Raw genomic sequence first — 19962 nt, forward strand, 5'->3', positions numbered from 1 at the left:
AGAAAAATTAATATTGAGGTTATGAGAGCATCCGGGTACTCCATTTTTTTTAGTCCGTGGAGTGGAGTTGGTGGAGTAATCCCATGCAGACCCTAAGTAAATTAAAATACATAGAGTTTTGGCACCATACTAATTGTTAAAAATTATGCACAAAAGAGTTTTGCACTACAACTTGTTTGACCTGTCTTTTCTAAAGGGCACGAAAGTACAAATTATAATTTCATCTTCATTCTTCCCCACTTGGGAAAGAACTATTTGTACTGTTCATAACTGAACATATATAAATCAGTCCTGTAGACCCAATTTGCAACCAAAGAAAGCATATGTTAGTGATTGTTTGATTTGATTTGATTTTATTAGCTCGATGCAGCAAATTGGTTTTATATATAGAGGGGGTGCGTGTCTCCCTATTGAGTTCATGTCCGGCTGCTTTACCATGTCCGAGTCCTTGACTTTTTTTGAACTTAGATTAGTAACAGGGTGTTTGCATATATATAATATAATAATATATAACAAGACGGCATTTTGCTTCCATATTTATGGAGGGGAGGAGCATGTGACGGACTCGATTTTGGCTCGTGGGAAAAAAATCTGAGTTCCGGATTGGAGTTTGCAGAAAAGAGAAGAACTTGATTTTGTGATGGAAACCAATACGAATAAAAATCACACTCCATATTATTGCTAGACATGTTGCTTTACATACCTCGATACACATAGATATAGATTAAAATTCCTATTCAAGATAGAATTAGAATTCCTTCAGGCTCAAAGAGATCTATTTGTTCTAACTATCTAGGATTATATAAGTGTAGACGGAAGAAATTCTTGACTACCCATAGTTACGGAGAGGTGGACGAAAAAAATGGATGAAAGAAAAAAAATGGACAAAATTTTTGCCTTTTTATTATTAGATAATAGAAAAAGTATCATGCTTATGATACCAAATAAATACTAACAGATTAATTACGAAATGTATTTTCGTAATAAATTAATTTAAAGACATAACTGTGAATATTATTCACTAAAAACTTGATCAAACGTGAACTACTTTTCGTAGCATGCAACCCATAGTTGCATTCTTTTTAGAACGGGGTAGTGCTACAATAGAGAAAGAGAAAGATGGTATTATATTTACCAAATATAATGTTCATGTATCCTTTTCTACCGAAAAAGTGACTCATGCAATAACAAAGTGCACAATTCAGCGGGAAAAAAATGTGAACACACTGATGCCGTGCTATAGGGATTAGGGATCTAATGACAAGTGACACGCTATACTATGCACAGATCTAAAGCATCAAGCATGTATCTATGATTCGATGGTGAAGCACTGATAACATACGTAATATGCACAACGTACTTGATGAAACTTTAAAAAGCCTAAAACATAGCACAATGCTACCACCACCACAGCAATGTTCAGCATCGATAAATCCATGTGGCAGAGAAAAGAAAAGACATGGAAAATACCACTTCTCAAACCACCACACGTTAACAGCTTTCATCACCGAAACAAATTTATTCACTGTTACAAATACATTCAAAGTTTCAGCATGAAGGTGCCCTTCACCGAAACAAATTTATTGACTGTTACATAGACATTCAAAGTTTCAGCATATGAAGGTGTCCTTCACCAAAGCAAATTTATTGTCGTTTTGGAAAAGCAGACTTCACAGGTTACCATGCTATGTACAATTGTGTGGTCACGGAACAGTCAGAGGTGATTCCAAGACAGGAGGCCGGGTCTGGTCTCTAAGCCAAACCCACTGCGAAGCAATATAGGATGGGTTTCATGGACACAATCTGCAAGCTACCTACGTATTAAAGTGAGCAAACATTACTGGTCACTGCGCTGTTGACACGATTTGATCACCAGCTTCAGTCATGTGCATTCTTGATATTTCTTTTTGATTTATCATCAAAAGATTGGAATCTGACCTTAAAACTGATTTGTGATAGATGTGCAACAACTCAGTGACGGTTGGTAGTATTTTGTTAGGAACATAACCAAATAACTAGAAATAAAAAATCCACACTGAGGCGCAGCATATCACATAGCATCAAGCTTTGCTTTTGATGCCTCTACCTGAGATCATAATTGAAGCTGCTATATCAATAGGGTCTTGGTGGATAAGTACCAGGGTAAGGTGCTGCATAAGATCAAACGAGGCAAAGGGAGGTGATCCAGTTAGAACACTGACTGATATCATGAAAAAGAATGGATTTATCTCTGCTCAATTGCATCTCACCATGTGGATACGGGGACTGTGCTGCCGGCGGGGGCGGGTATGGTTGTTGCCCATATGGTTGCGGTGGGTAAGATTGCTCATATGGTTGCGGTGGATAGGATGGAGGGTATCCAACGGGTGGGGGTTGGTAAGGTTGCTGCGGAGGTGGTGGATATTCTGCAGTGGTATATGGTGCATGGCTAGGAGTTGGGTAAGCAGGGTATGCGTTTGCAGCAGGATACGCTGAAACAGGTGGATATGAAGGTGTGACTCCTGTGTATGGAATCGCTGATGCTAGTGCTGGTGCTGGTGCTGGAGAAGGGGCTGGGGCAGGGGCAGGGGCCGGAGCTGGAGCTGGGGTTGGGACTGGCATTGAAAGTGCTGGAACAAGGATGTGCCTTGATGCGGCGACACTTCTACCCATCTTGTTCTTCTGTCAGACACAATAGAATCAGGCACAAGACAGGGCTAAGAAACAACAAAGAATAGTAATCAGTCTCTCACCATTGCTGAGACATCAACATGCATAATGAGCTTCACTTCCCCAGCAGATCTGAAAATTTCCCACTGTCAGAAAGTTCACGAGACCAGTGCACTCAAGTTATATGAGATAGGAATACCTCATGTGGCGTGTTTGAAGTGGCCATGAAGAGTCATCATAGCCATTTGTGAGCACCTTGTGCAGATATACTCTACACAAAAGCACAGCCGAAAGGTTACTCACTAAAACGTAGAAGCCATTTACCATATTGATGATGGATGCTAAGAGCCACAAACCTGCCACTGCCAATGAAGTCATCATGGGTTAATGTGTTGCTGTTCCATACGATAACATTCAACTCGTGGAGTCCTTCAATGAGGGGTATATGGAACTTCTCATCGAAAGTTGGGTTTCTTCCCCCATCTAGCATCAATATCACATTTTAGGTTGAAAGAAAGGAGAAATATACTAAGAGAAAACAAAGGGGAAATATCATAAATTTAACCTTATATAATTAGCATATTTCTGTAGAAACCTGATTGTACAGAAAACTCTTAGTTTCTGGAGGTAAATAATTGGCAAAATGAATGTATAATCACTGTTCATAATGTGTGGAAACTTCCTTGCTTAGAGTTCGAGAAGCGATTAATCTCGTCTGTTAGTAGATAAGAAGTAAGAACCTTATTTGATGCTGGAACCAATTAAAGTATTATGTCTCAGTGTTCAGAAAAGTTCAGTGCCACGGCAGACAGTTGAATACCCAAGACTGATTCCATCAAAAAAAAATACCCAAGACTGTATTACGAGGCTTTTATAACAATACTTGGTAAATCAATGAGGTTTTGATTGAAGAATCCTGGTTGCAACAAGCTGGTGAAAGTTAAAACAGTTCTAGGTCCACTCCTATTGATGACCGTCCTCTGCCCCAGCACTCAGCTTTTATTCACCTAGAGTTTTAGGAGCTGTCTTTTCACGAAGAAATAATCGAAATCAAGTTTGTGCTAATTGCTCATAAATTTGTACAGCCCAAGATGAATTGGGCAATTGGCAATGACCAGAAAGAGAATGGTGGTCCATTCAAGTTCCAAAGCAAATCGAAAGCATAATCTACATAAATTTCTCTACTTCCTTCATTACTGTTAAGTGCGCAAATGCAATTAGTCTTTCAAAACCTTGGAATCACAACCCAGTCATATAGCTAGATTCCCCATAATAGACACAAGGAAAAAAAAGGAACAAGCACTTCTAGTACCCAAAGTAAGTGATTTAGTTGCAGCAGGGTATGTTCATGTTTTCACAGTAGTTGTCAGCCATTAATGATTAAAAAAGATTAACACAAACAAAATGGCGTGAGTGGTACTCGTTCCAACATATTTCAGTCCTAAATGAACGAAAGTCAAGCATAATATGCTGACTAGAAGGTCCCAAGATTCCACTAGGGGCATCTAGAGTATCGACCACATACATAAATCAGGCATAAACACACTATGCAAAGTTAGAAAGAATCAGCCCAGCTGGTCGGCTGGCGGTGTCTCTATCTAAGCTGTGTACCATCAGCGGTATTCGTTCATTACCTATGGGCCAAAGCACATTAGCTGTGAATACTCGCATTAGTAGCAGCAGGGTATGTTCATGTTTTCACAATAGTTGTCAGCCATTAATGATTAAAAAAGATTAACACAAACAAAATGGTGTGAGTGGTACTTGTTCCAACATATTTTAGTCCTAAATGAACGGAAGTCAAGCATAATATGCTGATTGGAAGGTACCAAGATTCCACTAGGGGCATCTAGAGTATCGACCGCATACATAAATTAGGCACAGTGCCGGCCCTGGAGAGGTGCCAGAGGTGCAACGGCTGAGGGCCTAGGGGAGGGAGGGGCCAAGGCCCATGTATACTGTAGACCCTAGCCCTATAGTCCGATGGCACTTGATAGGCAGCCTGAGACGTTCAGGATCAGGAGCGCCGAGCGCTTGCTTCCCCAGTCCGCGAGTCTACTACGTACGCGAGCGCCCAGGGCGAAGGGTCACGGTCTCAGGGAGTCATGGAGAGTAGGAGACGGAGCCGCGCCGCGCCGTCGCCAGCCGCCGCGGAGAGCCGGAAACACGGAAACGGCGCACTCACAGGCTCGACTCGACGATGACGCGATTAGGCGGATCAGCCGATCATCAGTTTATCAATCATCACTTCATCAGCCGATCAGGCCCTAGCACCTAGGTATTTTTTCCCATGATCGTTTTTTAATCCAAATTAATTATTTCAGACTTCTAGTACTCGTACTCATCTAGTCATGTTTTTCTTTTAATTTAGGTGTTAGAATCTTAGAATGTTACCTAAGAAACATTTATCGGGATCTCAGAAAAGAAAACGGAAAAAACTAGAAGATAAATTTATTGAATCTTAGAAAGGTGCTATACATAAGTGGACACTATTGATCTCAATACCGTCCTTGATGATTCTGCATCAAGAAGTGCCCGAAGAAGTATCTTTTTATGAGAAGCAATGGATATTATGGAGTTCTATTCTTCCTTGTGGTAATCATATTAGTTTTCGAAGTACAAATATACTATTGTTTTAGTTTACTTTTTTTCACGGTCACCGGGGGAGTTTTCGCCACCTAAATTTTATTTGGCCCTCATGGCCTGCGATAATGTTTACAAGATGTTTACATTTTGAGAGAAATGGAGTTTACAGGACACAGTGTCCTGGGCCGTTTTAGTTTACATTGTTCCTCAGTAACTATCAAACATGTTAAATTAAAAATATATCACTGGATTTGTTTTCGCTTTGCAACAAAAATTAGCGCCTAGATTTTATATGTGGTCTAGAGGGCCTTCGTGACGAGTTCACCTGAGGGCCCTCAAAATTCTAGGACCGGCACTGATTAGGCATAAAGGCATTATGCAAAGTTAGAAAGAATCAGTCCAGCTGGTCGGCTGGCGTTGTCGGTATTTAAGCTGTGTACCCTCAGTGGTATTCGTTCGCGTATTAGTCATTGCCTATGGGCCAAAGCACATTAGCTGTGAATTCTCCCATTAGTTGTTGTTTTCCTTTGCCGTCTTTTCTGTGACTGTTTGTTTTGGCTGTCTTGCTAATGTTTTTCTAGCACCTTTGTTCCCTGATTTCTTTCTCTTTTTCTTACTGAGTCTTACAGAGTGAGCAACAAGGTAGGAAGGAGCAAACCCCACATCGAGATGAACGAGAAGCGGCGGCAGCTGGGCCATTCACCTACCGACCTAATAGGTCGTTAATACCGAGAGTTTGCCCAATGGCTGAAGCCAAATAAACCTAGTGAACCTTGAACGAGTATGTCCTAAACGCTTAATCAACATCGTAGGCCGGCGAATTCCCTCCCTCTTCACTGTGGGATGAGTTGGTGGGTATGCGAAATTGTCTGACGCCGGTTCGATGTCGACATGTTATATAATAACAAAAAGAAAACAAATGAAGCAGTGCAAGCAAGTCGCAAACAAACTGGTGCCATTAGTTAGTAGTTTAGTACAGCGAAGACCCGGGGCGGCCCAGTGGGGAGGAAGAAGGGGGGATTACGGACCGGTGCAGGTGCGGGTGCGGAGCTTGGTGGTGGCGTACTCGAGGACGACGTAGGGGTCCTGGCGGGTGAAGAACTCCGTGTCCCGCAGCTTCCGGCACCCGGTGACTGCAGGCAGGGTTACATGAGGAAAAATCAAAATTCAGCTACCAGTAGGGACGAGGGAGACGGATTGGGGAGGAGGGAGGCAAAGCACCTCTGACTTCGAGTATCAGCCCATGGATTGACATGCGGAGGTGGGGCGGAGTGGGGACTGGGGAGTGGGGAGGGAGGAGGAGCGGGTGGGAGAAGGGGAGGGATCTCTCGTCTGGGAAGGAGGAGACCGTGGAGCGGGGATCTGATGATGCTGATGCTGATGCGGTGGATGCACGATCGACTATGGCTCGGCCCTGCCTCGGACCCTCGGTGCCGTCTTATATCGGGACGAGACCCGCGGCGCGGCTGACCTGCGTGATTCCGTCCTATATTCTAATCATGTCTGTGGATAGGTTGAAACAGGCGTTTTTTTAGCAAAAATTAATAATAAAGTTAAGTTTTGCCTATAAATCAAGTTCGTTTCGGCTGAAATGATCGTGGATGGTTACTGCTGGCTGGTTTGGTGTAAGAGAAAAATACTGTTCTGGCTTATAATTCACGATCGTTTACGACCAAACGAACATGCTGCAAGTTAGACCGATTTCAGTGGGTTTTATCAGAGTTTTATAGATATTAAATATGTTCATGTGGCACTATATTGATGAAGAGATATGATAAAAGTTTCGTAGGAGGAGAGAGTTACGTTGGCTTCTACGCTATATTTCAAAATATAGATACGTTGAAAATTAGGACATAAAACCCCACCGAAACTGGCCTTATAAACCAAGTTATACCATAGATGTCTTCTATTTATCGAAAAAAAACTATTACTACGTGGTACCATGTCTTATATTCTCTTTCATATTTCTTCTCACATACACTTCTATCTGGGTCCACCAATGCCTATGCTTTTGTGACTAGCTTATTGATTGTATGAGAGTAAGTCTTCTCTCTTTCTCCTCCCCTTCTCTCCTCCACATCATCAAAAATGTTAATTAACTTGGTTATAAAACTATTATTATATTTGTTCTTATAGCTAAGATGCAGGAGATACATTTAGGGCTTATTTAGATACACTTTAATAGTTACTAGTTGGGACTAAAAATTAGTCTAAATTAGTTGTAGTTGAATAACTATTGGCTTACAACTAGTTGGAGACTAAAAAAATTATTCCACCTATTAGCCTTCCTTTTTAGATACACTATGATTAATTTTAGCTTTTTTTTTTCTAGCTAACAACCCCTTACATTGCGTGTTTGTGCTCCACGTCTTGTCGTGTCGTGAACTACTAATACATCACGAAGTTTCCCACAACTTAGAGACAAAGCTTGTGCTTGATTCTGGGGCAGACCTTTACTGGCTTAGGTACCGTTTAGTTCCACTTTATTTTGTAAAAATTTTCAAGATTTCTCGTCACATCGAATCTTTGGACGCATGCATGAAGCATTAAATATAAATAAAAAATAAAACTAATTACACAGTTTAGACGAAATTCACAAGACGAATCTTTTAAGCCTAATTAGACTATAATTGGACACTAAGTACCAAATAACAACGAAAGTGCTACAATACCATTTCTCAAAAAATTTCGTCAACTAAACAAGGCCTTAGTACTGAGCAAGAACCGGAGGAACAGTTCCCCTTTGCAGAACTTTTTTCTTTCCTTCCACTTCTCCTTCGTGAACTATTGCCAATTGTTAACAATATTTTAACTATGTTACCTTAGTCACAAAATATATTTAACACTGTTAATCCTCGTCGTGGCAGATATTCACTCCTTAGTCCAAAGGGCTACGATCTATATGTTTTTAACTTGATAAATGGAATAATAAATCATTGACCAATTATTGAGTTGTTGATCATTGAATATTAAAAATGAATATGAACGTTGATCACATCAGTGATTATGTTGATTGATAAACAACAAATGTTAAGTAACTAACGTAGAGGCATTTCTTGAAATTTAACTTAGTTAAATGTTTGCGTACATAGTCAATTACGGATTTACATATTTTTTTAAAAACCGCTAGATAAAATAGTTTGTGCTACTACTATAAATTTTTTTAGCTTTTCAATGAGGCCGCCATGTTACGACATTCTTTTTTCTTAGTTCTGTGAACTACTAAATATTGTAGCAATTCGTTCTCCTCTAGTAAAAATTACGACAAAGCTCTTGTCGTATTTTAAAAAAATCTTTGATAAAAAGGAAAAAAATGTTTTAGTATAAGAATAATTATTTCAAAGCACGACAAGAGGCCCGCAATTTGCAAATGCGACCGGTAATATTCTCATAAATTGCCTGGGGTGTTTGGATGTAGGGGTTAAAGTTTAAGATGTGTCACATCGAATGTCACATGGAGTGTCGTATGCGGTGTTCGGATACTAATAAAAAAATAAATTACAGAATTCATCAGTAATCCACGAGACGAATCTATTAAGCTTAATTGATCCATCATTAGGATATGTTACTGTAGCACCACATTGTAAAATTATGAACTAATTAGGCTTAATAAATTCGTCTCGTAAATTAATCTTAATTTGTGCATTTAGTTTCATAATTAGTCTATATTTAATACTGGATATATGTGTTCAATCATTCGATGAGACAACGACTAAAGTTTAGGAGGTGAAACCCTGTTCGCTTCATCGTATCAGCCATGCTTATCAGTCATGACATAGTATTTTTCGCTCACAATAAAACAGCATTAGTCGGCTTATAAGCCACGTAAACCATGAAGCTAACACGCCTTGCCCCTGTCTGCCTACCGTTGGTCGTTCTGCACGTTAATAAATGACGCACGTGACGCTTCATCAACGGCTTCCTCAGGGAAGCATGTGAAGACGCGTGACGCGTGGTGCTGGTGCCTGGGGGTTCTCAGAACTCAGAACTCAGAAATGAGAAACCGAGGGGAAATCTGTTGTGGTAGTATTTGGCAAGCCGCGATTGAAAATTGAAACCGCGGGAGAAGCGCGGCAGAACTGACCGTCGCAGAGAGCTAGTTTGAATTTTTAGTTCCTCCCAAACTCTCAACTTTGGTACTATACAAAAAAAAAAAAAAAGATTCCGCGTCACATCAAACTTGCGGTACATACATGGAATACTAAAAGTAGACGAAATTAAAAACTAATTGCACAGTTTGGTTGTACTTTGCGAGACGAACATTTTGAGCCTAACTAGTCAAAGGTTGGACAATTATTATCAAATACAAACGAAATGCTACAGTGACGCTACAGTACATTTTGCCAATTTTGCACCTCAGTTTGACAACTAAACGAGCCCATCGGATGAGAGAGAGAGAGGAGGTGGTTTTCAAGAGACCCACACGCCCACACCACAGGGTACAATAGAGGACTCTACGTAGCGTAGGTCAAGCCGTGTCGCATGTGCAACAAGCCGTTGGCAATTGCGCTCCATGTTCTGGTCGCAGACCGGGAAGCCCTGATCGTCCCATACAACTCGAAATTCTGTCTGCTTGGGCCCAGTTTAGATGCAAATTTTTTTGCAAAATGCAACTGTAGCATTTTTTTTTTTGTTATTTGGCAATTAGTGTCCAATCATAGTCTAATTAGGCTTAAAAGATTCGTCTCGTGGATTTCGTCTAAACTGTGTAATTAGTTTTATTTTTTATTTATATTTAATGATTCATGCATGCGTCCAAAGATTTGATGTGACGGGAAATCTTGAAAAATTTGGCAAAATGAAGTGGAACTATGCCTTGGTTCCCCGGGCCTGAAGCGCTGGTCTCGCCTTGCTCGATCGGCACAAAGTCAGCTAGTCACGTGGAACCTTGCTAGTTGCTTTTTACTTGCTTTGCGCAGCAATGTCGACTGGCTGGGCATTTGGGCAACATTATTGTTGTTTGTTGAGTCGCACTGCGTTCGAGTTCAGATGCCTTAGGCCCTGTTTGTTTCCGCTTATAAGCGGCTTATCGGTGGAAATAAGCGAGAATCCCGCCAAACGCTTTGCTTATTTCCACCGATTCTCGCTTGCGTGGTAAGCCGCTTCAGATATTTGAACTACGAGAAGCGAAAAGCGAGAAGCGAGAAAATCTTCGCTTAGATTATAATCCAAGCGTGTCTGGGAGAAGCGGAAACAAACAGGGCCTTAGGAGTCAGGACCGATTTTACAGCGGCCCACGGCTGCACAGAGACGTCTCCAACTATCCAGCACCGTACCATTGCACCAAATCAACCTGCATCCATCCAAATGTAGGCCCGTGCGCGTTTGTAACGGCTGCACAAATTGCATCGCAATTCGCATGTACGTGCCCGCTGCCGTTGCGATGACGATTCGATGAGAAGCGTGTGGCAGTACAGTACGCGTACTACTCAAAGCGAGTCAGATGAATAGATGATGACCAGAATCGGTTCATAGAGATAGAGAATCCATCCATCGTTCCATGGCATATACGCGCCTGGGCCGTTGTGCTGAATAAATTCGTGCAAACCACGGGAACCAACGGACCACACGTCTTCCACTCTTCAGCTGGTGTCGGTCGTTGTATCCGTTGGCGAATGGCGCCAGTGGCCTTGGACCCGACCACAGAGCTGGAGTTGCTGCCTGCCTGTGGGCCTACGGCGAGCGTCGCAGGTGCGACTGCCTTGACGTTTCCCGGCCCGGGTCAACGTAACGAGCTCGAGGTCTTTCGTTAAAAAAGAAAGAAAGAAAGAAAAGAAAAGAAAACAAGGTCAAGGTCATTTGTTAAATCGAGGTCAAAGCGCCAAGACACGGGCTACCAGTCGCGATCCCAATCCCAACACAATAGTACACTTTGGACGGGCAAGCAGTACTCGCAAAGCACCTCCAGCAGCTCTCAAACAAGCCTCAAAGTTTAAAACTAAAATTCGAGAGCCAAAAGAATCCAACTTCAACATGTACCCTATTCAGGTCGTTAAATTAGAGAAGCTCTCTCACATCCTATCCTTCGGCCTTCATTCCTGTGAACATCAACCGCAGCACCTAACGGATGGTTGGTCGTGTTCTTGCTCCCGCGTCGGCACTTCCCTTTCTCCTGAGTCCCGTTCTTATACCACGGGCAGCCCCCGCCACCCAATTCCTCCTGTTTGCTCCTTCTCTTCCACCTACACCCCTCTCTCGGTCGCGCTGCCACTTGCCACCGTCCCATCGGAGGAGCATGGCATAGGCAGTACTAAGTGCGATGGGCGGTACTAAGTGAGGTCATTGGTCTAGTGCGGCTCCTTCTCGGCACAGCTCCTCTCGGTGTCTGAGATCTGCCGCCGAGATCTACATAGTTCATAGCTTAGTTGATTGGAGCGACGAGAATGGCGAAGGTGTCTCGTATGTTATTGTCTACTTGAATGAATTTGAGGGCTTTGATTTGATACCTTTTTATGGAGTAGTTGTAACAAAATTAACTTTTCAAAAAATAGTTTGAGCTCTCAAATTGAAAGTAGCCACTAGAGTTACTCTAGGACATGTTTTCGTTTAGTACCCATAGAATGTTGTCTAGTTCATACGATATAATTTCAAGCGTTCTTGTTCTCGACAAGAAAACTCAAGCGTTTTTGGACTCTTGACTAAATAAACGGGTACATACTTTGTTTGCTTCTCGCTCTCTTAGTTACGGGAATGCTCCGATCATGACGTCCGTTCGTCCGGATAGGATGGACTCGCCTCGCGTCCCTTCACCTCGCGCCTCGCACGATCGCACCTGAAAGCATCTAGGCCCCTAGTTGGGTTTCGGTGATTAATGACAATACAAGATTACTATGACTAACGTGTGTTTTGCAGAGGCAATTAAGTTAGGTCATGGTAATGGGGATCAATTGGGCAATCGAGGTGGTCATGCCCCTACGATGGAAATCGTTTCGGTTTTCAAAGGATGGACGACAAGGTTAAGGACGACTAGTTCTAAGTGTCGATTGGAGTTGGAGTGACACTTAGAGTAGTTTAGGACTTTGTTTTTCCTTTGGTCGTACTATTAAGGGGGGTATGGACGGGTAGCTTGACCTAGATGAGTCTAGTGAGTTAGGTGTGGTGCACACTTGTTGAAACTAGCACTAGGTAGCTCCTACATATGCCTAAGATCCAATGGAGCAAACTTCATTAACATATGATCAAGAGTTGGAAGTGAATGGAGGGTCAAATGCTGACCGAACGCTGGCTCCGGTGCGACCGGACGCTGGCCGCAGGGTCCGGTCAGTTCATTTGACCAAGGAGATTGTGTCTGGCACGACTGGACGCTAGAGTGGTCAAGTGACCGGACGCTGAGAGGCAGCGTCCGGTCGACTCCAGTAAGGTTCCAGAAGTGAATATCTGCGACCGGATGCGTCCGGTCAGTACTGACCGGACCCTAGGGGTTCAGCGTCCGGTCGAGTACAGTAAGGTTCCAGTGAGGATTTAATGCGACCGGACGCGTCCGGTCAGTGGTGATCGGACCCTGCCAGCGTCCGGTCAACACTTAATCACTGGTGTGCGGGTTGAACTGACCGGAGTGTCCGGTCAACATGACCGGAGCGTCCGGTCACCCTGTAGTGGCTCTTAACGGTTCGTTTTTTAGGCTGCCTTATAAATAGAAGCTCCACTCGTGTGTGGAGTCACTTTTGCTCATTCCAACAGCTGAGAAACACGTTTGTGAGTGCCAAGAAGAGCAATGTCCTAGTGAGGTGATTGAGATTTGAGAATCTAAGAGAGTAGCCTCATTAGTGAATCAAGAGTAGCAAAGTGTGCATCCACCGTTCTCATTAGGCTTCACGTGGTCAAGTGAGAGTTCGTGCTTGTTACTCTTGGTGATCGCCATCACCTAGACGGCTTGGTGGTGATTGGGAGCTTGGTGATCACCCGGCGGAGCTTGTGGGTGACCCAACTCAAGTTGTGAGCGGTTTTGGGTGATTCACTGCGACGGAGTGTCGAAGAATCAACCCGTAGAGAGCACTTGATCCTTGCGCGGATCAAGGGGGAGCTACACCCTTGCGCGGGTGCTCCAACGAGGACTAGTGGGGAGTGGCGACTCTCCGATACCTCGGCAAAACATCGCCGTGTTTCTCTCTCTCCATTTACTTTGAGCATTTACTTTGAGCAATTCAATACTTGTTTTCACATTCATAGAATTGCCATGCTAGAGTAAGTTTGGAGCATAGGTTGCAAGTTCTTTGTGCGTTAGATTGATAGAAACACTTTTCTAGGCACAAGGGGTTAATTGGGCTAACCGTAGGATTTAATTATTGCAAGAAAATTTAGAATTAGCCCAATTCACCCCCCCTCTTGGACATCTTGATCCTTTCAATTGGTATCGGAGCCTCGTGCTCATGTTTTTAAGCTTAATCGCTTTGAGCAAAATGTCTCACGGGGATGGACCTCCTCCTATCTTTGAGGGAGATGACTTTCCATATTGGAAAATTCGCATGGAGGCGTACTTAGAAGCTCTAGACGTTGGTATACTTAGAGCCGCCTCACAAGGCTTCCCAAAACCTCGGGATGCTACTAACCTACAAGGCGATGAGGTTAATTATGAAAAGTGGAATGCAAAGGCTCAAAACACCATCTTTAGAGGCCTTTGCAAAGATGTATTCAACCGTGTAAGGAATCACAAAGACGCCCATGCACTATGGTCGGATGTTTGTGCGCTCTATGAGGGAACCAAGAGTGAGCGTGAGGAACGCTATCATCTTGTAATTAAAAAGCTAAATTCTTTTGAGATGCTTCCCAAAGAATGTGCTAATGAGATGTATTCATGTTTAAATGTTCTTGTAGAGGAAGTCAATGGGCTTGGACTTACTCAAATGTCACCATCCCACATTGTGAGAAAGATCTTGAGTGTCCTTCCCATTGACAAATATGGGTATATGTGACCGTGCTACATCAAGATGATCTTTCCACCGCTACACCGACACAAATCTTGGGAAAGATCAATGCTCATGAGATGTACATGCACATCACGCCACAAGATGACTCATCCTCTACCAAGAAGAAAGAGAAGGACTTAGCATTCAAAGCTAGCTAAGATAAGGGCAAAGCAAGACTTGAGTATGAGAGCTCAAGTGATGAAGAAGATGAAGATGAAAATCTTGCTCTCATGGTGAAGAAAGCCGCCAAGATGCTAAAGAAGCTAAACAAGAGTGGCATCAAGTTTGACGGCAAGAAGAAGAAGTTCTTCACAAGCTATAGAAGGAAGCCAATCTCCAAAATAGATTGCTTCAATTGTGGTGAACTTGGTCATCTAGCACATCAATGCACCAAGCCCAAGAAAGACAAGTTCAAGAACAAGAACAAGGGCAAGAAAGATGACTCAAGTAACGAAGATGAAGATGAGAAGAAGAAGAACAAGCCTTACAAGAAGAGAGATGGCAAGAAGAGAGACTTCCACAAGAAGAAGAGTGGAAAGGCCTACATTGTCGGTGATTGGCTCATGGACATTGATTCATCTAGTGAATCATCCGATGATGATAGTGACAATGAGAAGGTGGCCGCTATTGTTATTGATCTTTCATCTTCACCACCACCATCGCCATCATCCTCTACACACCTATGCCTTATGGCCAAGGGTGAACGCAAGGTAACTAATAATGATGATAGTAGTGATGATGAGCAAGCTAGTGATGATGATAGCGATAGCGATGATGATGATTCACCTTCATATGATGATCTTGTCAAAATACTAAGAAAATACACTAAGATCATTAGAAAGAGTAGAGCTAAAAATAAAAAGCTTGATGCTAAAAATGATTCACTCTTAGCTAAATGCGAAACATTGGAAAAGGCTAATGTTGAGCTTAAAGAAACAAATGATGCTATATCATCCAAACTCAAGGAGCTCAAATCTTCTAAGAAAGAGCTTAAAGATAAACATGATAAACTTGAGTGGGTGCACAATGAGCTCATCACTAGCCACAACAAGCTAAAAGATGAATACACTACTCTCAAGATCAATCATGATACTCTTGTTATTGCTTAAAATTTTTTACCAATGAGCCACATGATGCTACTAACCATGTTGTTAAGATTGATATAGCTACATCATATGATGATTTAATTGATGAGAGCATTGAGCAAGGATCTAGTGGCAAAGGCAAGAAAGTGGTTGAGTGCAATGACTATGATGAATATGTCAAGCTCAAGAATGCAAATGAAAAGCTCATGAAAGATCTTGAAGAAATGAAAAGCCACAACACCATTGTGCTAGAAACTCTTGATCATGATAAAGAGTTGATCCTTGAGAATGGGAAGCTCAAAGAAAAGAACAAGAAGCTCAAGGAAGAGAAGAACAATGATGTTCTCAAGGAAGAGAACAAGAAGCTCAAGATGGAGAAAGAGCATCTCAAGATGGGATTGAGCAAGTTTGCAAGAGGCAAGCATCTCCAAAGTGAGCTACTCATGAACACCATCATGAAGATGGATAGAAGTGGCATTGGATATGTGGCAAGTGTAGAGAAGAAAAAGGCTCAAGTTCAACAACAACAATCAAAGCCAAAGCTAAAGAGATGTTTTGAGTGTGGACAAGAAGGCCACTTTGCTCATGAGTGCTAAACTCCACCGCCACAACCCTTGCCTAAGCATGCTAGACCCTTTGCCTTCAATGCTCACTACATGCTTAGAAAAGGATTCTAGTAGAAAGATGAAAGTCATGTTCTTAGGACCCCCTAACAAGAATAGGCCTAAGAAGATTTGGGTGGCTAAGTCACTTGTTGAGAAGGTGAAGGGCCCTCAACAAGTTTGGATTCATAAAGCTTGAATCTCTTGTGTGTAGGTGAACTACAAGACCGGTGGAAGTCATTGGGTTATTGATAGTGGTTGCACTCAACATATGACCGGTGATCCTCGTATGTTCACCTCACTAGATGAAGAGGTAGATGGACAAGAGAAAATAACATTTGGAGATAACTCAAAGGGCAAGGTTAAAGGATTGGGCAAAGTGGCAATATCAAATGATTATTCCATCTCCAATATGCTATATGTTGCTTCATTGAGCTTCAACTTGCTATCCGTTGGACAATTGTGTGATCTTGGCTTCCAATGCTTGTTCACCGAGAAGGAGGTTGTTGTATCCAAGGTAGATGATAATCAAGTGATATTCAATGGATTTAGATACAACAACTTATATCTATTGGACTTCACCTCCGAAGATGCAAATTTGAAAACTTGCCTATTCACCAAAACAACACTTGGGTGGCTATGGCATAGAAGACTTGCTCATGTTGGGATGAGCTCACTCAAGAAGCTTATGAAGAATGACTTAGTGAGAGGGTTGAAGGATGTGAAGTTTGAAAAGGACAAGCTTTGTAGTGCATGTCAAGCCGGCAAGCAAGTTGCAAATACCCATCCAACAAAAGCTTTCATGTCAACCACAAGAGTGCTAGAACTCCTTTACATGGATTTATTTGGACCAACAACATACAAGAGTTTGGGAGGAAATCTTTATTATCTTGTGATTGTTGATGACTATTCAAGGTATATATGGGTATTCTTTCTTCATGACAAATCCGAAGTTGCATCTTGCTTCAAGAAGTTTGCCAAGAGAGCTCAAAATGAATTTAAAGTGAAGCTCAAGAAGATAAGAAGTAACAATGGAAAAGAATTTGACAACACAAATATTGAAGCTTATAATGATGAAGTTGGGATGCATGAAGTCTCCGCAACTTATACTCCTCAACAAAATGGTGTAGTAGAGAGGAAGAACCAGACTTTGATCACTCTTGCAAGGACAATGCTAGATGAGTACAACATCCCCAAAGCTCTATGGGCTGAAGCAATCAACACCGCATGCTATGCATCAAACCGCCTATTCCTTCAAAAGTTCCTTGGTAAGACACCTTATGAGTTGCTCAACGGGAAGAAGCCGGACATCTCCTTTTTTAGGGTGTTTGGTTGCAAATGCTACATCTACAAAAAGCGGCAACACCTAGGGAAGTTCCAAAGATGTTGTGATATTAGTTTTCTTGTTGGTTACTCATCAAAGTCCAAAGCATATAGAGTATTTAATCATGCCACCGGCTTAGTTGAAGAAACATATGATGTGAAATTTGATGAATCTAACGGCTCCCAAGGAGCACATGAGAATCTTGATGATGTAGGTGATGAACCATTGAGGGAAGCTATGAAGAATATTCCGGTGGGAGACATCAAGCCAAAAGATGATGTACAAGTCATTGATCAACCTTCTTCATTAAGTGTGCCACAAGATGGTAAAAAAGATGGGAGAGTAGAAAATAAAGACACTCATATCTCCCATGAGCAAATGATGGTACAAGCACAAGATGTTGATGCTCCACAACCACCTCCTCAAGTGGTCAATAGAAGAAATACACCTCTCCTACAAGATCATCTACAAGATCTCATCATAGGGAGTCCATCAAAGGGTGTAATGACTCGATCTCAAAAACTTGCTTCATTTATTGCTCATCACTCTTTTGTCTCTTGCTATGAGCCTACCAAGGTAGAAGAAGCTCTTAAAGATCCCGATTAGATCAATGCCATGCATGAAGAGTTGAACAACTTCACTCGCAATGAAGTTTGGACTCTTGAAGAGCGACCAAAAGGTGCAAGAGTCATTGGAACAAAGTGGGTGTTCCGCAACAAGTAAGATGGTCAAGGTGTTGTTGTGAGGAACAAGGCAAGACTAGTTGCAAAGGGGTTCTCCCAAGTTGAAGGTTTGGATTTTGGGGAGACCTTTGCACCGGTTGCAAGATTAGAAGCCATCCGTATCCTACTTGCACATGCATCACATCATGAAATGAAACTATATCAAATAGATGTGAAAAGTGCATTTTTAAATGGCTTTATTAATGAACTAGTCTATGTTGATCAACCTCCCGGGTTTGAAGACCCTAGATATCCTATTCATGTTTATAGGTTGTCCAAGGCACTATATGGGCTTAAGCAAGTCCCAAGAGCTTGGTATGAGCGCCTTCGGGACTTCCTCATTGAGAAGGGCTTCACTATTGGGAAGGTCGACACCACACTATTCACCAAGAAGCTCGATGGACATATCTTCATTTGTCAAGTATATGTTGATGATATCATCTTTGGATCATCAAATGAAGACTCATGCAAAGAATTTGGTGAATTGATGTCAAAGAAGTTCAAGATGTCCATGATTGGTGAGCTTACATTCTTTCTTGGTTTTCAAGTCAAGCAAATGAAAGAAGGCATCTTCATCTCTCAAGAGAAATACACAAAAGATCTTCTCAAGAGATTCAAGATGGATGAATGTAAGCCAATCAAGACACCAATGCCTACCAATGAACATCTCGACCTAGATGAATGAGGTAACACGGTTGATCAAACTCTCTACCATTCCATGATTGGTAGCTTGTTATATTTAACCGCATCTAGGCCCGACATTATGTTTAGTGTGTGTATGTGTGCTAGATTCCAAGCTAATCCTAAGGAAACACATTTAATTGCCGTAAAAAGAATCCTTAGGTATCTTAAGCACACACCAAGTATTGGCCTTTGGTATCCCAAAGGAGCTATATTTGAATTAGTTGGCTATTTCGATTCGGATTATGCCGGTTGCAAAGTTGATAGAAAAAGCACATCCGAAGGGTGCCATTTGCTTGGTAGATCACTTGTGTCTTGGTCCTCCAAGAAACAAAATAGTGTGGCTTTGTCCACCGCCGAAGCGGAATATATTGCCGCGGGTGCTTGTTGTGCACAAATATTATACATGAAACAAACTTTGCTAGACTATGGTATAGTTCTAGAAAAGGTACCTCTTTTGTGCGACAATGAAAGTGCGGTAAAACTTGCAAATAATCCGGTTCAACACTCTCGCACCAAGCACATAGATATCCACCATCACTTTCTAAGAGATCATGTTGCTAAAAATGATATATCACTAGAAGGTGTAAGAACCGAAGATCAATTAGCAGATATCTTCACTAAACCACTAGATGAGGCTACTTTTTGTAGATTGCGGAATGAGCTCAATGTACTTGATTTTAGTAACTTCACTAAAAGATGAGCTTGTGTTGTCCCTTGCATTCATTGTAATATACAACATGTTTAATTTTTGGTAATGCATATAGGGCTTGTCTAACATGGTTAAGATAACCGCTGAAAAGCGTGTGAAGAAGCTTAACCTTGGATCAAACTTGACAAGCAACTAGATTTACTTACAAGTATTACATATGCATGAATGTTGTTTTGCCGTTTTGTTCCATTTGCCCTCTTATTGCCTATTTTCATAAAAAGAATTATAACCTAAGGCAAAATATTTTGAAAAATATGAGGGTTTGAGAGAGGTCACTCACATCAGTCCCAATTGGTGTTTATTTGGATCTTATTCAAGTTGGGACTTGATTGGGAACAGGCAGCGCGAAGGAACATTAAAGATTTGCTGAAAAAGAGTGATCGGACGCTGCACCGGACTCTACAGTCCAGCGTTCGATCAGTTCACAGGAGGTGAACTCGCTACGAAGGAGTGACCGGACTCTGTCTTTCAGCGTCCGGTCAGAAGGCATCTCAACGTCTGATCGTGTGAAGAAGACGGAGGCTAAGTTGACCGGACTCTGGCTGCGTCTGGTCATGGACCACCGGACGCATCCGGTCGCGATTCTAGAGGAATTGGACCTCTCTGGAATCGACCGGACGCTGGGTGGTAGCGTCCGGTCGCTACCACCGGAGCGTCCGGTCAGTAGATATCATGCGACTTCAGGTCTCTTTCCT

General features: G+C 42.2%; 1 protein-coding gene across 2 annotated transcripts; it reads right to left on the reverse strand.

The window, feature by feature from the left end:
• Window positions 1-1539: 1539 nt before the first annotated feature.
• LOC136528738 (formin-like protein 16) lies at window positions 1540-6635 on the reverse strand. Of its 2 annotated transcripts, none has more exons than XM_066521716.1 (7): window positions 6457-6635; window positions 6264-6368; window positions 3006-3132; window positions 2849-2920; window positions 2733-2781; window positions 2250-2661; window positions 1540-2150 (listed from the first exon to the last, which is right to left on the reverse strand). In XM_066521716.1, exons 1-7 carry the CDS (start codon window positions 6488-6490, stop codon window positions 2113-2115), a joined length of 837 nt encoding a protein of 278 aa, XP_066377813.1. In that variant the 5' UTR covers window positions 6491-6635; the 3' UTR covers window positions 1540-2112. The 2 variants fall into 2 exon arrangements, with proteins under 2 accessions (XP_066377813.1, XP_066377812.1); XM_066521715.1 differs by having other exon boundaries at window positions 2250-2658; window positions 6457-6614.
• Between the last annotated feature and the right edge of the window lie 13327 nt (window positions 6636-19962).

Source organism: Miscanthus floridulus, chromosome 19, assembly GCF_019320115.1.
Source record: "Miscanthus floridulus cultivar M001 chromosome 19, ASM1932011v1, whole genome shotgun sequence".
Taxonomy (NCBI): domain Eukaryota; kingdom Viridiplantae; phylum Streptophyta; class Magnoliopsida; order Poales; family Poaceae; genus Miscanthus; species Miscanthus floridulus.